Source organism: Glandiceps talaboti, chromosome 21, assembly GCF_964340395.1.
Source record: "Glandiceps talaboti chromosome 21, keGlaTala1.1, whole genome shotgun sequence".
In the NCBI taxonomy this organism is placed as follows: Eukaryota; Metazoa; Hemichordata; class Enteropneusta; family Spengelidae; genus Glandiceps; species Glandiceps talaboti.
In genome coordinates, this window is record NC_135569.1 from 1,239,470 (window position 1) to 1,257,676 (window position 18,207).

General features: G+C 35.7%; 1 protein-coding gene across 1 annotated transcript; it reads right to left on the bottom strand.

Moving 5' to 3' along the window:
• Positions 1-1,518: 1,518 nt before the first annotated feature.
• Positions 1,519-17,256, bottom strand: LOC144451688 (uncharacterized). The gene is made up of 15 exons (XM_078142587.1): positions 17,120-17,256; positions 16,325-16,383; positions 12,907-12,990; positions 12,294-12,398; positions 11,747-11,875; positions 11,125-11,236; positions 10,820-10,941; positions 7,604-7,838; positions 6,384-6,512; positions 5,597-5,774; positions 5,195-5,337; positions 4,657-4,782; positions 3,606-4,010; positions 3,278-3,415; positions 1,519-2,112 (listed from the first exon to the last, which is right to left on the bottom strand). Exons 1-15 carry the CDS (start codon positions 17,190-17,192, stop codon positions 1,721-1,723), a joined length of 2,430 nt encoding a protein of 809 aa, XP_077998713.1. The 5' UTR covers positions 17,193-17,256; the 3' UTR covers positions 1,519-1,720.
• Positions 17,257-18,207: the final 951 nt, after the last annotated feature.

Sequence of the window (18,207 nt, forward strand, 5' to 3'; positions counted from 1 at the left end):
TAACTTGTAACAAATAGTTCTTGTTACACGACCAAGAGTTCAAAATCACGAGTAAAGTTTTGTCTAGTTCGGTCGACAGGCTTGGTCAAACCGTACATTTCTAGTTTACCACTAGGTGGCGCAGTGACGATATCGTGATCATCTACAATCACGTCATCGCCACTAAGCAGCCTAGAAGTATTGCAAATATACAGTTTGACGAAGTCTCTCAACCTGAATAGATGAAACATTACTCGCTCGTAGTTAGAATCTTTGGTTTGTTTAACACGAACTATTTATTGCGATGTTTTCAATCAATCAATCAATCAATGGTTTATTCAGTATTGTTGGCCACCGGCCAAAAAATACAAACTTTAAATATACAAAAATGAACGGATCACCAGACAACATCAGGCCGTTTGAGTTTCAGAGATTCTAGTATTATCTTTTCTAAGTTTAGTGGCATAAAATATATATCTACTAAGTTTTCTGAGAGTGTCAACCTTTCGAGATGACATAAGTAATACAAATTTGTGGTGCAGTGGGGGATTATAAAAGTAATTGGCAATATATTTTGACCTTATACAAGTATAAAATGGGCATACAAGTAAAAAGTGGAATTCATATTGCGATGTTTTACCAATCTGAGGAACGTATGTAAGAATGCTAGTTATGTCAGTCTTCCAATCTTTAGAGCTAGCTATCCAATAACGTCCCTGCATACATAGTTATGTCAGTCTTCCAATCTTTAGAGCTAGCTATCCAATAACGTCCCTGCATACACTCCATCTAGACTACAGTAGGTAAAGAATAAAGTGGTTCTGAGTTTGACAGTGACAATCAGTTGTGCCATACTCTTGTCTACAAACGTTCAGGACATATTGTACTTTTAATAGTAATCAATAGTGAAAGTCAAGTTTTTGGTTTTGGTTTTGATTTCTATGCAAATCAAGTTTGTGCTTTTTTTTCTTTTTTTTTCCTTTTTTTTCTCAGTATTGTAAAGCGCATTGAGGCTGTTGCGTAATGCGCTGATAAGAATTTATTATTATTATTATTATTATTATGTATAGTACAGATGAAATACTTCACCAATACTTACAAATGAACAGATGTGAAACTAAACTGAAGTATTAAGCGTGGTCGGTAGAATGCGTACTATAACGTTAAATACTGCCGCGTAGTAGGATACTTACAAAGGGAACAAGCAGAATTTACAGGGGAGGGCACGAAAGAAAGTGTGATGTGCAGGGGGCCTTGAAAATGATGATGGCCTGAAAGGGGGGGGGACACAAAATATATTTCGATCATGATTTTAGTACAATTGAACGATTTAAAGATTTTCAGTAGTGTAGGTTATATATATATAATCAAAGTAAATTGGTTGGAACTTGAGGTGCTTAGTTGTTACTCCGAGTTTCACGCTCAATGCGATCATCAGACAACTGGCAAGGTGTGAAAGATTTTATTGAAAGTTGATTGTGAATTGTTTCACCATAATGACTCTCTACAACCTAAACTTTACAAAAATGACTTTATTTCCAGGTGTTCCTTTAAACCACAAAAACTTCAAATTATCCCTAACACGATCACTTCTCCCTGTGATGAAAATGAAATAAGTGAAATGATGACAGTGTTGTCTCTTTGAAAAGAGAGAAAAAAATTCGACAATATACGACATGGTTTATGAATTACAAAGAAGATATAATTGACTGAAATAAAAGATTCCATTGTCAATTTATTTCTACACACAGGCAGTGTCTATTAGTATTTGTGCTTCTTCATTAGCAACAAGAGGCAGATACTTCACACATGGATTTGGCGCCCTCTTTCGTTTCTTTGGCATCACTTTTATCAATCTCTTCCAAAACTTAGTTTTATCTTTCTGGGTTCCGTTTTTAGACCAATCAATATATGAAATAGTTTTCAGTATGGTCTGTAGAATGGGTGGTAAGTCCGGCATGTCAGTGATATCTTCAAACATGATTGGTATTAGTTTATGTTGGTAGTCAATCATTTCATGGTAAGCTTGTTCCAATTCGTAGATACACCAACCACTTCGTACAAAACTAGGTGACATGACCAGTATGGTACGTCTACTCTTGGTAATAGCATCCACAATGTTGGTACAAATCGCTGTGAAAATTGACGAGAACATAGAGTAACAATAATACCAGGCACATGCCAAAATGTTGTCATTCAACAATATGGATTATAAAGCCTGGTCGTTCTACGTCAGAACAAGCTGTGTCTACGTCACTGGTTCTCGAGGGCTGAAAATACGGGTCAAAACCTTCCAACTGGCTATTATCTTACACATTTTTTTTTTGAGATATAATTATAGTATTCCTCACTGTTTTCCTTCATTCGGCCAGATAATACTAGTGACTTAAGAGTTTGGCACTAGTCGTCTAGCAACTTGTAGTGACGAGGCCCCTTAGGTCACTGTACTTATGTCTTCCTTAACTGAACGACAACGATAACTACTAATAATATATATCGATAGTCCAGAACAACAAAAATGGTCAAATCTACAATTCAACATAGAAGCTACTTGTTTTGTTTTTGGCCATCATTGTAATGCTATATGTAGAAGAAGGAAGTTATAAGATTAAAATGTCAATGAAATATTATATTTCAAATTAAGAATAATCAATATCACAAAAAGTAAAATTGACGCACTTTGTATGATAACCTGAAATGGTAATCTGATAGTGTTATCTTAGATTATAACATTACACAGTAAGAGATATACCACCTTTCCTATACAGATAGCACAGGATAATGCCTACCACTGTATAACACCTATTTTTCCAACCAAAGAAAAGTTTATTTTCCTTCCCTTCTACCAACCACAAACTCTCACCGTATACAGCATCTAGCTATTTACATATTTCAGTCTTTTAATCATAATCATAATCATCAATTAATTCTTATAAAGTACATTATATTAAAAATCTGACAATTCCTACATACATGTACACACCCTTTTATAATTCAGGTCTGCTGGCTGATACAATGTTTTACAGTACAAATAAAATGTAATATCTTGATACACTTTTACTTCAGTCTGAATGCTTGAAGTTATAAATAGTTCCATGGGGTCAGCAATTTTGACAGTTTGAAGGCAATGTATGCACAGAAATCTTAGTACACGACATTAACAATATAAATATATCATCTTCGAAAATTAAAGTTATCAGCATTTCAAATCTTGCACTCTGACCAAGAAAGTTGTTATTTATTTATTTATTTATTTATTTATTTATTTATTTATTTATTTATTTATTTATTTACGTACCTTCACCAGGTAAAAAGTCTTTATGGTGTACATTCAATCTGTAACCATGTTCTTCAAGTTCGGGTATCAGTGTTTTATATACGAAGGTTTCCTCCTCTGTGTTACCTTTACAAGCTACAAAAGCATCCCACTTCTTTTCTGTTACAGGTGGAATGATAAGAGAATTGAATATTAATAGTTAAAAAGAATACTGGAATGACGTCAAAACAAGAACCATTACATTGTGTTTGTATTATATATTTTTAATAGGAATTTAAGATAAACTAGCAAAATCTCTACAGATGATAAAATCTCAGAACAGAATGATGACAAAAAATTGCACACTTACCCAAATTTAATTCATCGTCAACTTTTCCAGTTAAAATGGTATATTTAAGCAATATTGTCCTTCTGTGACGAAAGCATAAAAAGCCAAGAACAATGAACAGCAACATGACGACGACTGTAGCAATAGACAATGAAATGATAACTGTACGACCTATTGTAGACTTTCTATCGAGAAATACACTAAATCTACATTCTGCATTGTTGTTGTTTACGTCTTTTGCTGTGTAAACAACTTGGTGTGCACCAATTGTAAATTCATCTCCGGGGTCAAAGTTCGAGGTCAAATTTACATCAGAGTTATCAATTACTTCCGGTAGTGGCCATGTCACTTCGATAGATGTGATGTCTGTCTCCACTGTCTGTGATAAATTCCTTGGACAGAATGTAAATCTTGGGGGTTCAATGTCTGCGGAATCAAATATCATTTCTAGATATAGTTACAAAAATTCATGTCCTTTTAATAGAGACATTTACTTAACGAAGGATGTGTATATCAAACAAATCTGCCACATCAAATTGGAACACCTCAGAACTTGAAGCCTTTAAAATTTACTCAGTATTCGGCGGCCATATTGGATTTGTAATGGCTTAACTTTGATTTCATTTTGACCTATATTTCAACAATTTCGATAACCTCCTCATTTTTTTTCTTAATCTTAAGTAAGAATGGTTTTGGTTTATATCAAACAAACTATAAACATCAAAAGTTTGATGTCTTTATTCCCAAGGTGTATAATACGTCAAGTGATAAGAGGTAAGAAATAACCATAGACCCTGTAGGGGCTATTAAAGAACCAATGAATTGTGAAATATTCAAAATATCACAAATGAAAAACGGCGTTTTGTTTTTTATAATGCATACTGAAACAATAAGAGATATATTAGTACTTAAATGATCTATTATGAAGTAATTGAACCCGAGGAATAGACTAAAGTTATTGATAGTGAATAAACAATTCTCAGAATTAAAGTCTCTCATACGTGACTATTCAGAACCACATGCTGTTTAACAAATTAAAATCATTATTGGGTAATTCAATAAAAGATCTCACCTAATGAACAATTTCTTCCATTCCAGCCATGTTGGCAAACACACCCTGACGATCTGGTACAATTGCCGCCATTTTGACAGTCACATATTTGATCACATTCAATACCCCAATGGTTGACAGCACAGCCTATGAAGAAAGTACGTTAATAATAAATCTTATCTAAGACAGGTTTGCGTTACGACAGCACTATCGTAAAGGATATGCAATACCATTAAAATGTATGATAGATGGATCTATGCTTGTCACTTGCATTGTATGTATGTATGTATGTATGTATGTATGTATGTATGTATGTATGTATGTATGTATGTATGTATGTATGTATGTATGTATGTATGTATGTATGTATGTATGTATGTATGTATGTCTGTCTGTCTGTCTGTGTCTGTCTGTCTGTCTGTCTGTCTGTCTGTCTGTCTGTCTGTCTGTCTGCCAGCCAGCCAGCATTTTGTCTTATTTCATAGTGAATTGTCCTGACAGTCCATGTCTTCTATCATTGCTAACTATGCATATGGTATTAGTACCTTACCAGACTTACCCGTTACTTTGATGGTTATGTCATCCCTGTATTGTTCTCCATTGATATCTGTGACCAAACATTGATAGCGTCCTGCATGGTGATCACGAAGGAAAAAGATCTCAATGCCGATTGCAGCGTTTCCTTCTTCCCAGGGTTTAATACTGTAAATGGCATCCGACAATAACAAAGCATTGTAGTCAAACTATTGACATTATTTAAGGTTTATAGGCACATGAGACACGGTTGTCTATTTTCCGCTGTGGCAATTTCATATTGCTCATTTAGGTAAAAATTAATTTACTTATGGAAGAGAAGCAAAGTTAATGTATATTCTAAATACATCAACATTGCATTTGTACTGGTGTTGTAGTAACCAATATAACTTTATGAAGTGAAGTGAAAAAAATTTGGATACCACACCTTCTAAAAACGTCTGTTCCTCCATATCGTCCAAATGCCATTGATTCGTTGTCTCGCATCCATGATGAATTGAATATGTGAGATTGGTCAAAGTGATGGAAAGCACAGTAAATACTGACATATTCACCAAAATCAGCTTCGATGAATCCATGTGGGGATATTTCAATATTCGGAGATGCTGTAGAATCGGTTATATGTTTATTAGTCTGGGATTTCGGATTGAACAAAATAACTTATTGCACATAATTTTTCAGAAATGCGTATCTATGGCACGGAACCTAGGTCAAACGTTATCATATCAAATGATATACCAGTACCATCAAATGATATATCAATACCGTCAAATGATATATCAATACCGTCAAATGATATATCAATACCATCAAATGATATATCAATACCATCAAGTGATATATAAATACCATTAAATGATGTATCAATACCATCAAATGATATATAAATACCATTAAAGTACCATCAAATGTTAGATCAATACCATCAAATGATATATCAATACCATCAAATGTTAGATCAATACCATCAAATGATGTATTAATACCATTAAATGATGTATAAATAGTGAGATGACGAGATGGCGTTTGGCCTCAATCACGCACTATACACATCTACATATAAAAGAACAGAACCATTATATCACTCTGCTCACCTATATCACATGCTACACATCTCCATCCAGGTGGACATTTACATGCACCATTGAACTCACCTATATCACATGCTACACCTCTCCATCCAGGTGGACATTTACATGCACCATTGAACTCACCTATATCACATGCTACACCTCTCCATCCAGGTGGACATTTACATGCACCATTGAAGACGTGACAGGTTGCTCCATTTTGACAAATACAATCATATTGACATCTACCACCGTACTTTCCATCTGGACAACCTGTAAATATGTGATATTAATAGTAAGAGCTATTCAGGTATCTCAGAATTCAAATTCCATACATTTATTAAAATTTCAAACATACAAGAACAAGAGCACGTGTCAGCTTTTAGATTTAAGAGTCATTTGCATAATTAATTATGTTTGTTAAGTAGGAAACGTCTTACGAATGAAAGCTTCACACTGTATGCTATTTGTTAAATATCTTAGATAACGAAACGTACGTTTATGAAAGTGATGTTTTTAAAAAAAAAAATAATTAGCCATTTGCAAAATAAAGAATTTTGGTAATTATCAGCTTTAGAGAGGAAGTTTCAAATTTCATATTAATTCAATTGATACATCGATGATAAAAGCACAATATGTCCGATATAGTTTGAGGATGTAGTTTATACTTTTAATGAGTATTAATTTCCATAATTAATAGATCTTAGTAAATAAGCAATATCTTAGTCGATGATAAGGTTTCAAATAATGTTGTATAATTAATTCGTCAATTTACCAATTAAGGGATATGTCAGTAGACTATGGTAGCTCAGAATGTTACCTTCCGGCAATGCGTGTAGGGACAACAATAGTCGATTTTCCGGTTCCAAGATGCATTGCGTGAGGTGATGTCGTTTATGTTTGTTATATTTAGTCTTGTTTTGTCTATATTACGTTTGAAAGAATATTTTCATCAGAAAATTATGGAAAGACATGTTGACCTCCTTGATTATGAGTGATTTTATAGAACAAAGACTAAACACCATCAGTGTCGACAGACAGTGATTTTACAGGTGAACCCAGGTCAGGTGACAACTATCCCCTGAGTAGGGCGTGCAAACCTCTCAGCGGGTACACGATAAATGCCATATGGAGAGACGCGCATCTTAGAACCGGCAACAGGTCTATTTTACAGACTTTTCCGGCCCTCATGAAAGGCATACATGTGGTACACTGAATGGATGAATGGCCCTCACTGGACGTCTTGGGAGACAATTGTTTATATGCTTAAAGAACTATCCAGTATAAATAAAGATTATTATTATTATTACTATTATTATTATTATTATTATTATTACAATTTGTAGGTCCAAGTCATTACTTACCGATATAATTGATTACAGCGGATATTTCTATTGACATGTGGTCACTGAATATCCTTTGCAAAGTTTCTGTGTCAACATGTTGAATATTTTCGTACCCAGGCAGCAAGTGAACCCGACAAGTCAGTTCCTTATTAACTTTTTCCTTATTTGATATTAAGTGAAAGTGAAATGATGAAGCAGAACGCTGCAAAGTGCTTCCATTATATGTGTCTGGCATTGGTATATCTTCGATTATCTGTGGATATTGGAAAATAAGGATTAATTTCGTATTTACAGCACCATGGGAGATTACTTTCAAGAGTTTAAATTTATTTCGATGTGGAACTATAAGAAGAGGCGGGCAAGGGGGTGGGGGTAGGGGAGGACCGAATACAACTTACAGAGGAAAATGTTAAGTTATAAATTGCGAAGTTTATATATTTAATTTGCGATGAAAAAGCACAATCTACGCACATGTAGAATTGACAGTATCTCAGTATACTAGTATTCCGAACGATTACGGTTTACGTTTCTCATATTGACTCCTTCAAACGTCGTACAATTACTCACAGACTCACTAGTCTGTAAAGTACTGTACAGTTTTCTTCTGCACGTCCCAAAAAAGTTGTGCTTTTTACGGATTACAGTGAAACTAAAGTATTTATTATGCAGTATGCTGACCTCTGAATTGGCTTTATTGTAACGTTTTACAATTTACGAAAATATAATGGCCCGATTAAGCAGTATGGTCTCCGGACATCCCTTTAATAGCACACAAGATAGGTTGAACACAACTGTGGCTTTTATACCGTGCTATTCTACGTTACCATGACAACTCTTATCTACGTACGTACGTCATTTGTTCTGCTGCAAAATGTTCCAAATCACTAGTCTTTTAAACATACATTACGTTTGAAGTGATGTAATTATTATCCCCCCCCCCCCGATTTCCTTCATTTAGCCGAAACATAAATCTGACCTAATAAATTTGTCAAAGCTCTCTATTGAGAGTGACGAGGCTGGTTATGTTATGCATGTTTTCCTGGCTCAGTGTCTCGTGTCTTGATTAGGTGTATTCACTTTTACAACTGCCGACACCAGACCGTGGACGAACGGAACCGTTACAAACTGGGAGAGTAAACAACTGAATTGGATTAATAACACTTGGCACAGCATTTTGTAAGTACAGAGTCTTTTATTGCATTTCATCATTTGATAAGAACGGTTTTATGGCCACTTTACATAAGAGCTCACGTTCACAAACAAATTTCCAGTTCTACTGGTATTTCGTGTATATATAGTGTTTATTTACCCAAAAGCACAACTGAACATTACAGATACACATACAAAAATACTATTTCGTGGGTAAATAGGGGAATCGGGATTTAGCTTACAGCTATTCAAGCCTGTCCCCTACCATAGTTATATACAATGTTTGACAGCAAAGTGATATAGCAAAAGGAAATACATAGTACCTCGGAGTTCATAGTACTTATGAAGAACATACGGTAACAATAAATTGTACAGTGGTTTAATTTACTCTTCTAGAAGAAATTGTTTATAAGATCGCTTAAATTCGTTTAGCGTATTGATACATCTTATGTTGACAGGGATGCTATTCCAGATTTTTGCCCCTGAGAAGGAGAAAGAAAACTGACCTGAGTTTGTTCTGGCATAATATGGGTAAATATTTTGATATGAACAGAGTCTTGTATTGTAGTTATGGTGTGAAGGTTCAAAATAATCATACAAAGTGTGTGGTGATAGTTGATGGATCAAGCCATAAATAAAGGAACCTATCAAATATCTATGCAGTTTAAAAACATCTAGAATATTCAACTGAGCAAACAAAGGAGATGAGTGATCCGTTGGAGATTTAAACAAAACTGTTCGAACAATCATTTTCTGTGACATTAATATACGATTTAGATGTGATGAATAAGTGTTACCCCAAACCTCAAGGCCATAGTTGATATGGGGGAGTATGAATGTGTTGTACAAGAGTAGTAAAATGTGTAATGGTAATATATGTCTAAGTCTATACAAAATCCCACACTTTATTCTGATTAGCTTGTTTACCTTTTCGATGTGGTCGGACCAAGAGAGATGTTTGTCTAAAGTAATTCCCACAAAGGTGACAACATACTCCTCCTTGATGCTTTTGCCTTGTAATGTGATATCACCAATCAAATTTACTTTCTTGTTGCGCCCTCTAAATACTATAAAATTTGATTTTTCACTATTTATTGTCAATTTGTTTGTATTGCACCAACGTTGAACCTCGTGTAATTGACCCGAAACACGATCCAAATTAATTTCCCCAACCTGTGAATAGGTATGAAAGAGATTGGTATCGTCTGCGAACAAACGGAAATCAAAGAAAGAGGACGAGTTTGGAAGATCATTTATATACATTAAAAACAAAGTCGGGCCTAGTACAGAGCCTTGGGGTACTCCAAAGTGAATAAAACGTTTTTCCGATATATGACCGTTTAGCTGGACAAACTGAGAGCGACCTGACAGGTAGCTTTTGAACCAGTTATGACAAGTGCCCCGGAACCCGTAATGTTCAAGCTTGGCTAATAAGATCGAATGATCGATTGTATCGAACGCTTTACTGAAATCAATAAATACCCCTAGAGTGAAATTCCCTTTATCAATCTCTTTAAGAATGTGATTTACTAAATTAATCAAGGTAAGTTTGGTACTGTGATTCTCTCTGAAACCATATTGATGTCTATACAAAATATTAAATTTGTCCAGATAAGAGATGATTTGTTTATTTATGACTTTTTCAATGATTTTACTGAATAGGGGCAAAATAGATATAGGTCTATAGTTTCCAACAGAGTCATTCTCCCCTTTCTTGAAAATGGGTTTCACTTTGGCGACCTTCAACGCTGATGGGAATGTACCAATTAAAAATGAACAATTTATGACGTGAGCCAAAGGCGGCGCTATTACTTCAGCAGCATCAATGAGGAGTCGGGGAGTTAAATTATCCCACCCACTAGCCTTTTTTCTATCTAAATTAGTACACATAAAGAGGCCATAAAACTGTTCTTATCAAACCATGGTATGTAATACAAGTCTCTGTTGTTCCAACATCCTGAGCCAAGTGTTATTAATCAAATTTGTTCGTTTATTTTCCCTGCTTGTAACAGGTTCCATTTGTCCACGGTTTGATGTCGGCAGTTGGATCTTTAAAACAAAAGAAAAAAAGAAGGAAAATCTTACCCTATAAGATTCGATGTCGGATTTCGTCAATAGCATAGCCTTTCCATGATAACAACTAAAGTTAAAGTAAGGCAAAATTTCCAAAACAGTATCACGTACAGCAGCAGTGATATCTACATGACCTGAAACAGTAAGAACATGATTGCAAAAGTACATGTGACCCTTTCAACTAACTAGCTTCATATCCATTTTTGTTAAGAGTGCGTTAAGTGATAGACACTTTACCAGGAAATAAAAATCTTAAATGGTATGCCTAAGTCAATGACAAAAGTAAGTAAGCCGGAAATATTTGTGATAATACTCACAGAGGGAATTCGAGAGTCCTAGGTTTGATTGTGTATAGCGCCACCTGTTATCTTTTGTCGAATGATGCATTGTTGATCCAGGATAGAAATATTCCACGGCAAATGGAAAAGGCTAAACAAACCAGAAAATACGATATCTTACAATTTGGAAAATTGGCTCCTTCAATATTTAATGAGTTTAATGACATTTTATCATATGAATGGAATATAGTTTAATGACATTTTATCATATGAATGGAATATAGTTTGACATAGTTTAATATAGGTTTTGTTTGTGGCATACATACATACATACATACATACATACATACATACATACATACATACATACATACATACATACATACATACATACATACATACATACATACATACACACACACACATACATACATACATACATACATACATACATACATACATACATACATACATACATACATACATACATACACACACACATACACACATACACACATACACACATACACACATACATACATACATACATACATACATACATACATACATACATACATACATACATACATACATACATACATACATACCCATGTGTTAAATGTAAATAATTTAGCACCATCTGAAATACAACGCTACTTACATAATACCACTCTAAGTCCATTTTCCTTTTGTCGAATACACAGGATTCGTTGTAGACTGGAGGCCAATCAATAACATCTACCACTGTCACGTGTAGTTGTCCAAATAACGCCACTCTATTGTCACTCCTCTTTAAATATTAATGATAAGGATGATGTCATGTTAGCTGAATTTATACATAGTAAAACCAGAAAAGGTATTTTTACCAACATCTATGAATGTGTTAAACACTCAATTCCTACATTTTTTAACAATATAACCTATTAAAGTGTATTCATACTTCTAAATGTAACTTTTTGTACTTCAAAGTTTGAATTGCCTACCACATTCTTATCACAGGCATCTCTAAATAACCCTAATATGTATTAGTGAGGGCTGTGTTTCTACGACTAGGACTATTGCTAATCTTATTATGACTTGGTGCGGTCTGTGTCTCTACTACTAAGACTATTGTTAATCTTATTATGACTTGGTAAGGTCTGTGTCTCTATAACTAGGACTATTAGTACAGGACAATAGTCTTTGAAAGTTGAACTCATATATCTTACATTGTTCCATGCTATAGACAGCCAGTAATCCGTCTCAATGTCATGGTCTAAGTAACCAGCTAAGTATATAACAGGCTTTGTTTGGTCTACAACGAACCGTTTGTTCTGTGAAAAAAAATAGATTAATAACTGAAAATCATAAAATAGATAAATCAAAATCTCAAAACTAATCGGTCATTATGGAAGGGGGGGGGGGGGTCAACATTGTGTGTATAGCCCCCAACGTCGAGATTGTTGGTAACCGAGGCTACATGGCTTGAAAACACAAAATACTGACATGCCTTGTAAAAAGTATATTTCGAATTGTTCGTTGTGTAACCATGGTAACACGTGAACATTATATTACAGTAGGTAAACAGAGCAAACAATTGTAACAATTACTCAGCCCAATCATTGGGCTTAGAAGTCACTTCAAATTGCTTCAAGCAGACAATCATGTTTTTCCATTATGTGATAACATATGCATATTATATGCTTGAAATATGATAAAGTATTGCCTTTAGTGTTTCTCCAAAGCAGTTTATTTTCTCTACATTTTCATAACTTTACCCTAAGAAAAGTTAGAGGCTAATGAACGGTGTGTGATACTCTATGAAACATTAGCTACCCTTACCATATTTCCAGAGATGATACTAATTGCATTACTCGATAGATTACTATCTTCCACTTGGAAAATGGTCGTCCCAATCGTAGCATTCTGTACATATATAGTTGGTTAAAATTCACGGCAAGCCAAAGAAACTCAAAATCCAGTCATGATAAATTTTCTTTACAGTAAATAAATCATGTAAACATAGATAAATCAATAAAATAAAATAAATATTCTTGCAAATGTGCATACATACATACATACATACATACATACATACATACATACATACATACATACATACATACATACATACATACGTACATACATACGTACGTACATACATACATACATACATACATACATACATACATACATACATACATACATACATACATACACACACACACATACATACATACATACACACATACATACAAACACACACACACACACACACACAGAGTGACACACGTATTGACGGACGCACATACGTAAGGCAGTCAGTCAATTGTCAAGTAATCAATCATTCAATGGAGAATAGCGGACTTGCAAACCAAAATACGCATGCGTGAGATTATCCTCGCGCGCTGAACTATGGGATTTTCTGTGATTTGCAGACGACACACGCAGACGATATATGCCCGGCGGTTGTTTACAACGTTGTCTTGTAATAGCTTGCGTATGAGATGGATTCTGATGAAAATTAGTATATACGGTGCTGTTATTGATGGTCCGTTTGAGGTATGTACTGTTCCTCAACTGGAAAGGTGGTTGCAGTTTTGTAAAACGTCTGTGACGGCCGTAAAATAGATCTAGTTGCAAGGTAAGTTGATTTACGAGACCGTTCATTTCTATCGTATCCTACGATGTCTGTTTTTGTCATTGTAAAATAGTTTCTTATTCCATAATTGTTAATTTTTGTAAAAATGTAAACAATATACGGTGCTCAACCATTTGGCACTCAAAGTCGATACTAGATAGCTTGGATACTATCGAGTATTTCATTACGTCCGTGTTCGCAAGTAAATGGTGTAAGCTTATCGGAAGTGTCTCGTGCCACCGCACGAGAAATGAAACACTGGGTTGCCATTTGGTGTTTTACGGTAGAGTTCTGTTTGATTTATTTGTTTGGAAATGTTCAGCGACGAGTACATATCGCTGGCGGTGGTGCCCAGCGGTGGTGACACTAGCCTTTCCGGCGAGGAACGGCAAGAGCCACCTCGGTGGTAGTCTAGTTCCTATATACGATTACGATCATCTCCATGATAGTAATAGTAACGCGTCGTATAGAGAACTAGACTACCTTAGTTAGTGGTCTGAGCTCAGTGGTTAGGGCCGGCAAATGACATCGGGGTGTACTACACTAGCTATCGTCTGAGAAGAATTCAATTTGATTAAAAGTTGTGATACTGTTATATATGTGCTAACTTGACTTGACTTGGACGCGTCGATGGTGAAGGTTGATAAATTTAAAGTCAGTGTCTGACTCGATTTGAAATTGCAAGACTAGTATACACTAGTTTACTATGTATCATATAATGTATATTAAAACATCTAAGCCTTATATTTTCTCATATTATTTTGTTTCAAAGATGTAAATTGTATAGTGAAGATAGAGCAAGGAACAAGGTAGTGGTAAACCCAGACAATGTATGTTCGACGACAAGTAAAATGTAATGATCATGCAGAATCCAACAGGATGGACTACTTCATTATAAGTATTGTTCCTGATAGTTTTTGGACATGCTACAATTTATAAATTGCTCGGAAGTAACTCCGAAGATAGTGAAGCAATCCAAGTATAAAAGGCAGTTGTTAGTGCAAGTTACAGGAGAGACAATTACTGCGTACGTGTATGGATTCATTCAAGTGACAATGTGAGTGCAAGTTGCAAGTACTTTGATGGAAGAAAAAGTCGCTGCAAACATGTAGTTGCTGACAGTGTCCTTTATCAGTTGGTGAACTATAAACTGAGTGGTATTAAAGAAATTCCAGAAGCCATAGCTTGTACACAAAAACAAGACAACAGGGCATTAAAACTTCAAAAGTTAAAATATCTGATGATTTGATATTTGTGAAGTATTCAACAAATAAAGACGGTGATAAACATATGAAATACACAAAACGGAGACGTGCTTATAATTGTTTGCCACCAAGTAAAGAAGTAAATAAATATTCAAAAATTGTGCAACTGGGTGAGGACCTTAGAGGATGCCAGAAGATGTGGAGTGAGACAGTTCTTACAGGTTAGTGAATACCATCAGAGGTAATTTATTACATCACATACTTTTAGCATTATGATTATAAAAGGTCTCTTCTTCCACTTTTGATTTACTAAAATCAAAATTGGAAGAAGATGACTTAATATGTATTAATTACGCCAATCAGTCCATTCTCAAGTTTAGTGATTTTCGACTCAATATCTCGATCGGATAAAATTTGATGGTCCGATGGTCCGATGTAGCTGTACAGCAATATGAAGCTGTATGCATGCAATATGAAGCTGTGGGCATGCAATATGAATCTGTAGGCATGCGATATGAAGTGGTAGGCATGCGATATGAAGCTGTAGGCATGCAATATGAAGCTGTAGGCATGCAATATGAAGCTGTAGGCATGCGATGTGAAGCTGTAGGCATGCGACGTAAAGTTATAGGCATGCAATATGAAGCTGTAGGCATGTAATATGAAGTTGTAGGCATGCAATACGAAGCGGTAGGCATGCGATATGAATGAGTCGTTTTCGATGACATCCAACGTAGATTGGAAATCAGAGTTCTGCAAAGACTCGACCTCCGAAATATTCGTCGCATCGCGTAGTGTCGCTTGCGATATATCCACATATTCACAGTATCTCCTTACTAATGGACGTCAATGTGTTTTAATAGGAGATTTCTGCAGTGGGACTCCAGTTGTTATATATTTTAATGTAAGTCTTCATGCCTCCTTTGAAATGTGCACTACACAGCCCGATGGGCAGCTGTTGATATGAACTCGCTGTACTTGGCATGCGCAATGCATGTGTTCGCAGTTCTACCAGTGATTCTTTTCCATTTTTTTTTTTCGAAGTTGAGTATTTCGGGGAAAATATAATACTTCAGCTCCCTCTCTCGCTTGTTATTATTGAAAGAACCCGGTACACAGTATGTTTACATGGTACGTAATGGCGTAAATGAATGGACAATAGGACAGTTCTATTCACAAACAAAACCAGACCAAACATCCATGATGCATCATTCTACAGTGTTTACAAGACGGTGGGTCTGCAAGTCCGCTATTGAGAATAGTCATCGCCATTCCCCAAAGTGTTATTACCGAAGTCAGGCAGGCAAAAATGACACATAACTAGGGTGACGTCACTTTACGTGAATGGCATGTGTACACGAACTCAAAACATGAACCGTGACAACGTCTAACAAAATGCTAGATTTTATCCTACCTCGAGTATACTCGTTGACAATAGAACAAGAGAACTATCATTGTGTCCCGTGACTCCACCTATTTAACACGGAAAAGCATTATTAGAATCGTGAAGAGAAATTCTATGAGATCAAATCTAGCAATGTGTTATACGATTACTAACCAATACACCACAGTGTGGTGACAGTTTTTGATCTTGTACTAGTTTATCGAGAAGTCAGGAATTGTTTGATTTTTAAGTGTTATGAGATCAAATCTGGCAATGTGTTATACGATTACCAACCACTACACCTGTGGTGACAGTTTTTGATCTTGTACTAGTATACCGGGAAGTCAGGAATGGTTTGATTTTTAAGTGTTATGAGATCAAATCTGGCAATGTGTTATACGATTACCAACCACTACACCTGTGGTACCTGTTTTTGATCTTGTGCTAGTATACCGGGTGAGAGTTTTTGTATCGGGAAGTCGGGAATGGTTTGATTTTTAAGCCTTAGACAACTAAACAAAATTGTCGCAGTCTCCAAATATGCTAATAGAGAAATGATATCTCCTTGTAAATGTCATGTACACATGTAACTCGTTTTTGCTGCCTGGACTTGATACAACCCGTGAAAAAAACACCATGCACATACAAAATTAGGTAAAAAAAAACAACTATACAACTGATATAAAACAACAGTGGGTACCTTTGATGTAGGTATAAATACAGTACAGTGTAAATAGTTTAATGAAGTTCTCTATTCTTCCCGTCTCTGCCATACTCGCTTCTAAAAAACATAATTTTGATACTCAACGAGAACAACATACTCACCAAAATAGCCACAAAGTTCCAAGAGTTCTAGTAACACCACAAGATAAAGAGGGTTTCTCAAAAATGCCACCATGGTTTTTTCTATCAATACAAAGATTGCGAATTTCACAGCATACCTGAAGTTCTACCTTATAAAAGTAAACGTATAAATACACGGAAATAGACTTACTTCCTGATTTGTTTTCTTGAAGGACTTCCGCATTCAACAATGTTACCTTTATCAGGCCGCCACATAAGTTCAGAAAACGAAATTCTTTCGTTTATTTAATATTATATTATAGCATTACCAATTCCAGTGAATTTTGTGACGTCATCGCTGTACATTATTACTGACAATGTACTCCGTTATTTGGCATCGCGGCCCCGGAACGAGCATAACCCCTTCTACCTACCTACCTTCGAATCGTAATGTACACGTATATATGACAACAGTCTGCTGACATATCTAAGTACAAACAAGGGAAATATAAAATCGTCTACATAGGTACGTGAGGGCGCTGTCACAGTGACAATTCAGACTCGAGTAGTTCGGGATCAGTCATAGGCAATGTAAGAGTTTATCACTAGAAGTACATTTCGTTAAGCTTCGTAAAGGCTATCAAACGAAAACATGGCGATGTAAAATACCTATTATATCCTCGCATTCAGATATAAATTTAGCTTTTATACAAGTTTTATATCATTGTATTCAGAGTTTTCAGATATACAAGTTCCCAGTTGGTTGGTCGGTCGGTTGGTTGGTTGGTCGGTTGGACGGTTGGTTGGTTGGTTGGTTGGTTGGTTGGTTGGTTGGTTGGTTGGTTGGTTGGTTGGTCTGTCGGTCGGTTGGTCGGTTGGTTTGTTGTTTGTTTGTTTGATTGGTTAGTTGGTGGATGAGTGGGTGGGTGTGTAGGGGGGTTCATCGTTTGGTTGTTGGATGGTTAGCTGACTGGTTGTCAAGCTACATGAACGAATGAATGAATTAAAATACTGTGTTAGTGAGTGGGTGAGTGAGTGAGTGAGTGAGTGAGTGAGTGAGTGAGTGAGTGAGTGAGTGAGTGAGTGAGTGAGTGAGTGAGTGAGTGAGCGAGCGAGCGAGCGAGCGAGCG

What these genes read in the sequence shown, in the direction of transcription:
- LOC144451688 (XM_078142587.1), bottom strand. Translation starts at nt 17,192, where the DNA reads ATGGTGGCATTTTTGAGAAACCCTCTTTATCTTGTGGTGTTACTAGAA. An exon ending in CATAACCATCAAAGTAACGG is followed by an intron (nt 4,783 to 5,194) that starts GTAAGTCTGGTA and finishes CTTTCTTCATAG; the next exon opens with GCTGTGCTGTCAACCATTGG. An exon ending in TGGAAGAAATTGTTCATTAG is followed by an intron (nt 4,011 to 4,656) that starts GTGAGATCTTTT and finishes TTGATTCCGCAG; the next exon opens with ACATTGAACCCCCAAGATTT.